Source organism: Myotis daubentonii, chromosome 2 (assembly GCF_963259705.1).
Source record: "Myotis daubentonii chromosome 2, mMyoDau2.1, whole genome shotgun sequence".
Lineage (NCBI taxonomy): Eukaryota > Metazoa > Chordata > Mammalia > Chiroptera > Vespertilionidae > Myotis > Myotis daubentonii.
The window spans coordinates 199,295,923-199,305,917 of NC_081841.1; the positions used below are offsets into that span (position 1 = coordinate 199,295,923).

A 9,995-nucleotide genomic window follows, 5' to 3' on the forward strand; every position below is an offset into this window, starting at 1 on the left:
TTAAGAAGCAAAGCCAGATACAGATGACGTCCGGAACCAGAGGAAATTCCCAGGCCTCTCTCCCCGCCTTAGTCAGAGAGACAGTGAGAGTTAACAGTCATGCGGCCTGAGGAAGAGAAGAAAGCCTTGGCCTGGGGGAGGTCACCAGCACCCTCCTCTTTTGAGTCAATGGATGCCTCTGACATCAGCAACAGCCCTATGCCTCAGTCCTCCAGTGTCCCCACACCACCCCCTCCCCTCTCACCAGGGCCATAATTCTCCTCAGGATGGCAACAGCAGGGCCTTGAACCTTGGACATTATCTGCAGGGCCTGTCCCATAATAACTTCCTCCCACCACCTCCACTGGGGGACACATGTGCACCAGGGCTCACGTGTACCAAGAAGGGAGGAGCAGCTGTCTTAGCAACCACCTGCACCTTCTCCTTCCAAGTCTACGAAAGGCAGAGCCCCCATCACCCCCCTCACACACACACACACACACACACACACACACACACACACACACACAATGAACGAGAGGCCAAGGCCTCTTCCTTCGGTCCTGTCTTCCCTTTGGGGCTCTTTGAGGGCTCAGAGCCAAGCCCAGAGGCAGGTTTCCTAATTCCGAAGACATACTTGCACCCCCAGCTGCTTCCTCAATTGATCACCCAATAGAGAAGGAGCAAGCACCTGCTCTGCGCCCTGCTTGAAGCTGAGTGCTGGGGGGTGAGGGAGCTGGGTGGGGGCACCTGCCTCAGGGACAAACAGTCCCACAGAAGGAACAAGCGAGCACACACAAACCATTCCACAAATCAGGACGGAGAGATGACGCTCTAGGGGTGCTGACAGGAAGGGTGTGAGTCAAAGGAACAAGTCATTCCAGAAGGAAGGCTGCACAGAGGCGGGGCCACCGTGGGCCTGAGGAAGGGGCCAGGGGCCTGGGGGCAGCCACTGCTGGCCCCTTCCCACTGCTTCACCAGGGATTGAAATGGGGGGTGAGCTCCAGGCACCAGGCCTGGCTTTGAGCAGGTCCTGTCTCCTTCATCCTTTCTAGAGGGAGGGAGACAGTGGGAGGTGGTGGGGACCTGCTACTGCTCCCTGATTTTTAGGCCCTCCCTCCGCCTCCGGGCAGTGGTGACAGGGCAGGGAACTCTCACTGGAGGAAGGCCTGGGCCAGCGGCAAATCGGTGTGATTCTCTTGGCCTCCCAATATTGTTGCCAAGTGAATCAGGCTTAAAAGCAATTTCAAGGCCAACCTTAAAGGGAAAAGATTTCATCAGAGAGCAGCATGCAGGCTGGGCGGGTATGCACCCCCACCCCACCCCGTGGTGGAGTATGGAGAACAGCAGGGAGACTCTGCAGCCTCGTGAGTCTCGATTAGAGCACAGGCCCCCAGAGTGCAGACTGGAGTGAGCACCCCAGGGCCCTGTCTTCTCAGCCTTTCAGCTCATGCCAGGCGCTTGGGGGCAGCCTGTCCTGCCTGGCTGCTTCCCTATAACCAGAGAACTTACCAAGCAGAGAACTCCGCCTCCGGACCTGATTAATCCATGCGCTGGGGGTCGGGCATGGAGTGTGGGTAAGGGTGTAGGGTACGCCAGGCCCAGGTCCCTCTCCTTGTGTCTCTGGCCACTTATACCCTCTGTTTGCATCTTATGGGGACACAGCCCTGACGTATCATCCTTGTGCCAGCACAAACCCCTAAGAAGGGGGAACTATCTCTGACTAGGGCTTTGGTGACGTTGTTTATACAAATGGCTGAGTAAATAATTGAGCAGCTGAACATACGAGTGTCTGGGGGCTGCTGGGAGCTGTGAGAAGATGGACTAAAGGTGAGGAGATTTGTGTTGTTGTCCCAGCCCTGCCACTCTCTGGGGCTTTGGGCTCCTCATCCAGGGCCTCGACGGCCTCTACCAGCTGTGATCTCTAAGTTCTTAGCGGACACCTGGGCACTGAGCGGCGTCTTCCTAGGCCCCGTGTGCAGTTCACAGAGCACCTGCAGAGCAATCACCTGAGAATGTTTTTAAACACAGCTTTCAAAGCCTCAATTCTAGACCCTTTAAGTCTGGAGTTTCCGAGGATGAGGGCTAGAAAACCTGTTTCAAACAGCCCCTCCCGCCCCCACCTCTCCCCCAACCCCATCGGATGGTGTCTGCTTTCTTCTAGACCGCCTTTGCCTCACTGCTTCCTCTCTCCCCTCCATCCACCCAGTCTGGCTCCAGCCTTTTCCTCCTTTCTTGCCCTGTTCCACCCCCTCCACTCCCCACAAATGGCCAAAGCAGCAGTGTGAAGCAATCCCTCTCTCCTTGACCCCTTCCTTTGAGCAGTGAGTGATGGCTTTTTTTTAATCTCCTGCGATTAACCACAGCCTTCAGCTGGGAGCATTTAAGACACAGAACACAGGGTCACAGCCACAGCTGCGGGACCCAGAGGCAGACCTTGACGGGCTCAGGAAGGACGGAAGGAACCGCCTTTGAGAGCAGAGGCAACAGCAGCCGCAACAGCTACATCACCACGACCAGCCGCCAGGAAACAATGCTCCAGGCAACGTTTAAGCTATGTGCTGGGAGCTCCTACCGACACGTGCGCAACATGAAGGGTGAGCTCTCTGGGGGAGAGGGCGCTCGTGGTGGTGACCAGGACTCTCAGGCACCTGGCTTAGTGGGGGAAACACTGGACTGGGGCCAACCCACTCAGATTCCGATCCCAGCTGCGCCTCTTATTGGGCGATCTTGTCCCTTGTGGACCTCACTTTTCCCACTGGAAGAACTGGGCTGGAGATCAAGATGCCTTTGACCCTTCTGGGTTCTGTAATGTCTGGTCTCCCCTCCAGGGCTCCAATCTCCCTTGAACTCTCCCTGACTCTGCTTCCCTCTAGGATTGGTCCCAAGGGTAGCAGGAAGGACTAGCCACAGTGGTAGAGGTAGGTAGGACTAAGCCTGGACTCCAACAAGCCAGGCTGGCAAGCCTAAGACACGGGCAGGGAAGAAGAGGTGGGTGGGGAGAAGGAAAAGAAAGGGGAGTAAGACAGCAGAAGAGCAAAGACCCAGCTGCTGGCAGCTACACAGACCCTCAGGGACTGGTGTCTTCAATTCTGCTGTGGCAGGATTTTTCTGGTGTGAACAAAGCTTCTCTCTTTCAAGAGGGAAACTCTGGTGCGGCTCCTGCCTCCAGGCGGGACCAGGCAAGCCAGCCCAGATGGGAGGCAGATTTCTGGGCCCTGGAGGCAGCCTGGTGCAGTGTAGGGAGCCCTGGACTGGGAGTTGACCTGGCTCTAGTTCAGGTCCCTGCTAGGAATCTGTATGTTCCTGATCAAGTCACTTCCCTCTCCCAGCCAGTTTCCTCATCTGCAACAAGATGAAGAGGTGGAAGGGGCATATCCAGGCAACAGTTTCCTTCCCTTCCTTCAGGGTTGAGGCACCAGGCTGTGCTGGCCATTGGCCAGGAGCTGAACCGGAGGGCCCTGGGGGGCCCGACCCCCAGCACATGGATTAATCAGGTCCGGAGGCGGAGTTCTCTGCTTGGTAAGTGCTGAGGCTTCCGGGCTTCTGCCAGTGGCACCAGGCTCCCAGGTGCAAACACTGTGCATGTGGCCCTTGTCCCCACCACCCCCGGGTCCTCTCCCTGTCACCTGCAGTGTCTAACTTGACCTGCAGGCTGAATCCTATGGCTTTGATCTTGGCTCTTCAGAGGAAAGAGCAGGTCCAGAGATCAAAGGGAGGAAAGCTGGTGGGAGGCTAGGGGAGCGGTAGGAAGCTTGGTCTCTCCTTGGCTGTGTGTCCAGGTTCCCGGCTGGAAGACACTCTCTATAGCGACCAGGAGCTGGCCTATATCAACCAAGGAGAGGAGGCCATGCAGAAGGCCCTGGGCATCCTCAGCAGCCAGGAGGGCTGGAAGAAGGAGAACCAGCAGGTGAGGGAGTGTGTGGAGGAACAAAGCCAGCTGGGGGTCCCTGCTCTTCAGAATTCCTGCCTTGTGCAGTGTCACTGGGTGACAAGTAGCTTTGAGAATTCTCCTTCTCAAAGAACATATCAAGTATTCCCTCCCCCCTCAAAGACATCCTGTAGACGGGCATTTGAGAATCACTGTTCCTATATCCTGCCCTCCAAATACACCGTACACCTATTCAGCAGGGACCCTGGGCTAGAAGTTCCAGTGCCAAGGAAGCCTGCTGACAGCTGAGCTTGCAGGGTGATCTGGACTCACCTGCGATTGGGCTGGACTAGAACACAGGTGGCCCATGCCTTCTGGGCTCTCTGCTCCCGAGCACTGCACCTTCACTGGGAACCAATAATGAGGCCCATGTTAGAAGCCAGTGGATCTATTGAGACTTTCGTTTTATCTTCACTGAAAGCTTACATGCTGCCCGTTGCCCAAAGTTTAGGTCAGTGGTTCTCAACCTTCCTAATGCCGCGACCCTTTAATACAGTTCCTCATGTTGTGGTGACCCCCAACCATAAAATTATTTTCGTTGCTACTTCATAACTGTAATTTTGCTACTGTTATGAATCGTAATGTAAGTATCTGATATGCAGGATGTATTTTCATTGTTACAAATTGAACATAAAGCATAGTGATTAATCACAAAAACAATATGTAATTATATATGTGTTTTCCGATGGTTTTAGGCAACCCCTGTGAAAGGGTCGTTCGACCCCCAAAGGGGTCGTGACCCACAGGTTGAGAACTGCTGGTTTAGGTAAAAGCTTTCCTTCTCTAAGTTAACAGACTACTAGATTGGGAGTCAAGAAATCTGGGATTTAGACCCAGCACTGCCCTTGGCTAAGGGTCTCTGGGCAAATCACTGACCTTCTCTGGCCCTACATCTTTCTTGGATGAGGAACTGGGCTAAAAAAATCTTTAAAATCCCACCCACCATCTGTGTGTGTGTAACTAGTTGGTTGTAGACCAGATTTTTCCCACTCCCACGATCTTGGAGCTTCTGAAGTCAAGTAAGGTCCTGCCCATCAATACTTGCCACCAGGAAAAAAGGGCCCAGGGGGCAGGTGGCCACCTCTGGTCTTCAGCAGATGGACAGGCTTGTGGCAGGAAAGATCACCTGCAGTTTTACTCAGAAATAGTTCCAGGTTTCCTGCTACTTAAGAGTTCTTCTGTCTCCTTCCTGCCTTGCCTAGAGTTGTTTATGTTCTCTGGAGTAGGAATATTTTCCTCTAACTTTATCCTGGGGCTCCTCTTGCTCCCTGACAGACCAATGGAGACAAAGTGCTGAGTAAAGTGGTCCCAGACGTGGGCAAGGTTTTCCGGCTGGAGGTGGTGGTGGACCAGCCCATGGAGAGGCTTTATGAAGAGCTTGTGGAACGCATGGAGGCAATGGGAGAGTGGAACCCCAATGTCAAGGAGATCAAGGTGAGGAGAGCCCAGGTGTGAGTGACGGGGCCCCAGGAGAGCCCAGTCGGAAAGGTGGCCAACGCTGTGAGTGGTGGTGCCTTACCCCCAGCACTGGCTAAGCAGTGATTCTGGTTCCCTGTGGCCTGGTAGGTCCTGCAGAAGATTGGAAAAGACACAGTGATCACCCACGAGCTGGCTGCAGAATCAGCAGGAAACCTCGTGGGGCCCCGGGACTTCGTGAGTGTGCGCTGTGCCAAGCGCCGAGGCTCCACCTGCGTGCTGGCTGGCATGGCCACCCAGTTCGGGCAGATGCCTGAGCAGAAAGGTGTCATCAGGTAATACTGGCAGCAGGCTCAAAAGCTCCCTTTCCTAAAACAGGCCTGGGGGCCAAGCATGGCTCCAAAAACCCAATCTTTGGTCCCCACTCTCAACTTCCTTTTACAAAGGAAGATTCTCATTTTCCATTGCAGGCAAGACTAGATCAGCCCTACTTATATAGCCAGTTTGTCCTGATTCTCCCCAGAAGTTTAAAGACCTTAATTGTTTTCTAAAGCAAGAGGTTTAGCTGGTATGGTCAGGTGTGGCTGTACTAGTGATTAAAATATAATCTGCACCACTTAGAACCCAGCTGCTCCCTGAGTTCCTCAGGGGCCCCAGCCACCACCCTAGACCCTTTCCCCAACCTCCCTCTTATCCAGCAACTATAAGGGACCACAGGAAGCCTCCAGGTTCCAGCTCCAGTTCTAATCAGCATTTGTTCTGATAAGCTGGTAACCATGCCAACTGTTAAATACCACCCTTGGCGAAGGCCACTTCTCTGATGAGATTTGGAAAGACAAGGCTAGTAGAAGTGTGGCTAGTAGAACTCGTCAGCATGAGCGAACTGAACTGGCCTCCTGATTCAACTTCTCTTCAATTGACAGAGCTGAGCATGGCCCCACTTGCATGGTGCTCCACCCTCTGGCTGGGAGTCCATCAAAGACCAAACTCACTTGGCTGCTCAGCATTGACCTCAAGGTGAGAGGGGCATGGGAGGTGGCACAGTGGGAAGGGGGTGAGAGACAAATAGTTCACCACTCCCACAGGGAATAGGAAAAATCCTTCCATTTAGAGAGAATTAGACTGTTGAAGGGAGAAGAGATTTGAGTAATGGCTTGATATTCAACCATCTCTCAAAAGCCTGCAATGGCTCCTTCTTACCTCTCATATCAAATCTCAACTCTATAATTTTTTTTTTTTTTTAAAGGGGAAACTTAGGCCCAGAAAGGTATGCTCACTAGCTCAGGGTCACAAAGCTGGGAAGATACGTCTTAATTTGTCTTGAGAACAAATCCTGTTCTTCTGACACTCTCATGACAGCAGGGCAGCAATGCGGTCCCGATTCCAGTCAACAAGGTTGCATCTATAAACAGAGCTAGAAGACTAAGACCAAATCGTAATGTGATAGGATCCAGAGGTGTCTAGAGTGGACAACCACCCACAAGATGGTCAAATTCTTTCATCTTTTACTCTAGGGATGGCTGCCAAAGACTATCATCAACAAAGTCCTATCACAGACCCAGGTGGACTTTGCCAACCACCTGCGCAAGCACCTGGAGTCCAGTCCTGCTCCTGAGGCCAGGTGTTGAATACCAGCCTGTGGCTTCCCACTGTTCCTGCTGCATTGGCTTGTGTGCTCATCAGGAAAATCCCTCCCAGAAGCCTGCAAGTCTGCTTGAGATCATCTGGGGACTGTGGGTGGGGTGGTAGTATATTTACATTATGATATTAGGACTCAGATTGGTAAAATTTTAGTACCAAGAAAATAGGGATGGGTCTCATATAGAGGTCAAGCCTTCTAATTTCATTCACTGAATAGCTGGGAAATGAAGGTTAAGGGTCTCAAAATATCTGTAAAATTTTTCTCTGGCCCTTACATGTCTACCTAAAAACACCTTAAAATGCTACTAGCTGAGAGAGGGTGCAGAGGGTGCTAAATACAAGGATTGGGACCTCATGCTTTATGGGCTCAAGAGTTCCACTCCCTGCAGGCAGCGTGTGTGGAATATTAGGGTCTTACAAGAGGGGCTCCAGCAACTCTCTGCCCCTCCACCAAGCAAGCAGAGAGCTGCACCAAAGTGCGGGCAACTCCCCACAGCAGGTGCCTTCCAGAGACCTAGTTCAGGTTTTCTTGATAAAAAAAAAAATACAAAAATAATTATTAGGCTGATTTCCCTACTACTTCCACGAGCACCAGTCAGAGCAAAGAATCATAACTAATACAAAAACTTCAGTCTGTACCTGTTTTAAAATTCTACTCTTAAGAAATCTATTTGAGTAAATGTCAACTTCATACTAAAGGAGTCCTAGATAAAAATCTTAAATTTTAATCCCCTAACTCATTAAAAGGAAAAACTACTGGGGACTTATATCATTCAATTATTTAGAATCTGTTATCAAAACCTTTCATAAAATTTAATTTCTAGGATAAGCACAAGCCTAATTCTTAAGAGCACTAAAATTGGTACCTGATTAATGGGTATTCAAAGGTGAAAATCATGACTGAGGATTTTTATTTACTTAATTAAAAGGAAGGATAGTCTGACTTTGGGTGGTAAACACATAATACAATATACAGATCACATATTATAGAACTGTACACCTGAAACTATATAAGTATTACTAACATTAAAAATAAATTTTATTGTTTTCTCATTAGTGACTATTTAGACCTAACAAGGCAACTGAATCTTTACTTCAGTCTATTGTATCAGCTCTCAGCTTGGCTCAGGGATGCCAATTTCTCTGCTTTAGTAGGTCAGTATTTTACTATTTTGAGAGATGGCTGGAAAAAGGGGTAATATGATGATAGCAAATTCCCCTTCTAAGAGTCAGAAAATTTATGCTTTAAAAATATAAACTGGGATGGGGGTACTTTGCTAAAATGTATACAACTTGAAGCTTTCCCATTCTAGTGCTAATAGCATTGATGATTTATACCATTTGGAAATAGAGTTCTATCTTATTTATTAAACAATTAGCAACAGCAGAAATTCTGATATTTATTAAGGTATTGAAAATTTACAATTAGAGATATTTATTATTATTTATTCCGATTGTTTCATTGTTTCTTGGTCTATTTTTGAAATAGGTATAATTACTGTTTATCTGTCCAGGAGCTTCAGAGTGAGAGGGGATAGTTGTAGAAGTATTTTCTAGAACAGAAATATCATCTAATCCCCAGTAAGAGAAAATAGTTGTTTGAAGATGTATAGAGCAATATATATCCTGGTTTCAAAAGAGAACATCAATAGTAAAGAAATGGGCTTTCAACACATAACATGGTTTTGAGCTTGATTATAATTTGCCTTCTTCCAACTATGCAACTGTGTCTTTGAAATGACTGGGGAGACATTCTCCCACTTGTTTAACTTTGAATAAAGTAAGTTGTAATGATCTATTTACAAGACTATAGAGTATTCTTTGAACCCTTCAAATGAACCTTGTCAGAACACACACGTTTTGAACATCAAGTATAAACAGACAAAATCATTATTCCTGCTACCTCTGATTTACGAAAGCCAAATGTACAAAAACTAATTTTATCATTTAAAAAGAGTAGAATGTAATTATATTTCATAATTTGTATTTTACATAATTACATGTGTGGTAATTTATATTATAAAGAATTTACCTCCAGCTTCCTCTAAATAACAACCCTCATCTTAAAAGTTCTTCAAGCCGAAACCGGTTTGGCTCAGTGGATAGAGCGTCGGCCTGCGGACTGAAGGGTCCTAGGTTCGATTCCGGTCAAGGGCATGTACCTGGGTTGTGGGCACATGCCCAGTGGGAGATGTGCAGGAGGCAGCTGATCGATGTTTCTCTCTCATCAATGTTTCTAACTCTCTACCTCTCTCCCTTCCTCTCTGTAAAAAATCAATAAAATATATTAAAAAAAAAAATTCTTCAAACTCTGATGATCCAGAAACTTTGTAGCCATGTTTGCCCTTTAAGAACAGTCACAAGTAAACAGGTGTTTAAGGGTGACAGACTGAGACTCCAGCCTAAGATCATACTGATTCAGTGTGAGGTTTCCTGCTGAGATGTGGAATGGCCCACATTAATATATTTGTCTTCTAGTTAGGAAAAAAATATATTAGTCAAAACTACTGTTAAGATACCAACAGTCACTTGAAAATTGGGGAATTTCTTAATATATGGTGATTCTTGGCAACATATTACTACCTCGTGGTGAACCACTCTACCTGTTAGCATAGGTAGGAATTTATATGTGGGAGAGTTTAGGGCCATCCTGGGAGGGCTGCATTGCCATTGATGCAGAAAAAGGGAGCCTAAGCAGCTGATCGATGTTTCTCTCTCATCGATGTTTCTAACTCTCTATCTCTCTCCCTTCCTCTCTGTAAAAAATCAATAAAATATATTAAAAAAAAAAAAAAGGGAGCCTAAGAAAACAGTCATTCTTACCTTCTAGTGTTTAGTTTCTGAAAACTGCCCTTTAATCACCAGCTACACAAAGGAAGAGAAGGCAGGAAAACAACCTGCACGTATTAATACACTTGCTCAAGGAGAAGAACTGGAGGGAGACCACTAACCCTTTACTCTTCTTCACCTCTTGAGTCTTATTTTTCACAGGATAAAGGGGGTGGTTGAGTTGGCTGGAGAGAAAGCA

At 48.3% G+C, this 9,995-nt stretch overlaps 1 protein-coding gene across 1 annotated transcript; it reads left to right on the forward strand.

Annotated features, from left to right (window-relative positions):
- Nucleotides 1-1,544: 1,544 nt before the first annotated feature.
- Nucleotides 1,545-9,173, forward strand: STAR (steroidogenic acute regulatory protein). Its single transcript, XM_059685386.1, has 8 exons — nucleotides 1,545-1,809; nucleotides 2,346-2,576; nucleotides 3,388-3,501; nucleotides 3,762-3,889; nucleotides 5,186-5,344; nucleotides 5,477-5,661; nucleotides 6,250-6,343; nucleotides 6,841-9,173. Exons 2-8 carry the CDS (start codon nucleotides 2,513-2,515, stop codon nucleotides 6,952-6,954), a joined length of 858 nt encoding a protein of 285 aa, XP_059541369.1. The 5' UTR covers nucleotides 1,545-1,809; nucleotides 2,346-2,512; the 3' UTR covers nucleotides 6,955-9,173.
- The last annotated feature ends 822 nt before the right edge of the window (nucleotides 9,174-9,995 follow it).

Excerpts from the sequence above, each read along its gene's own strand:
- STAR (XM_059685386.1), top strand. The coding sequence starts at position 2,513 with ATGCTCCAGGCAACGTTTAAGCTATGTGCTGGGAGCTCCTACCGACAC. Across the intron at positions 2,577-3,387 it reads ACACGTGCGCAACATGAAGG|GGTTGAGGCACCAGGCTGTG; the intron begins GTGAGCTCTCTG and ends CCCTTCCTTCAG. Across the intron at positions 6,344-6,840 it reads TGCTCAGCATTGACCTCAAG|GGATGGCTGCCAAAGACTAT; the intron begins GTGAGAGGGGCA and ends CTTTTACTCTAG.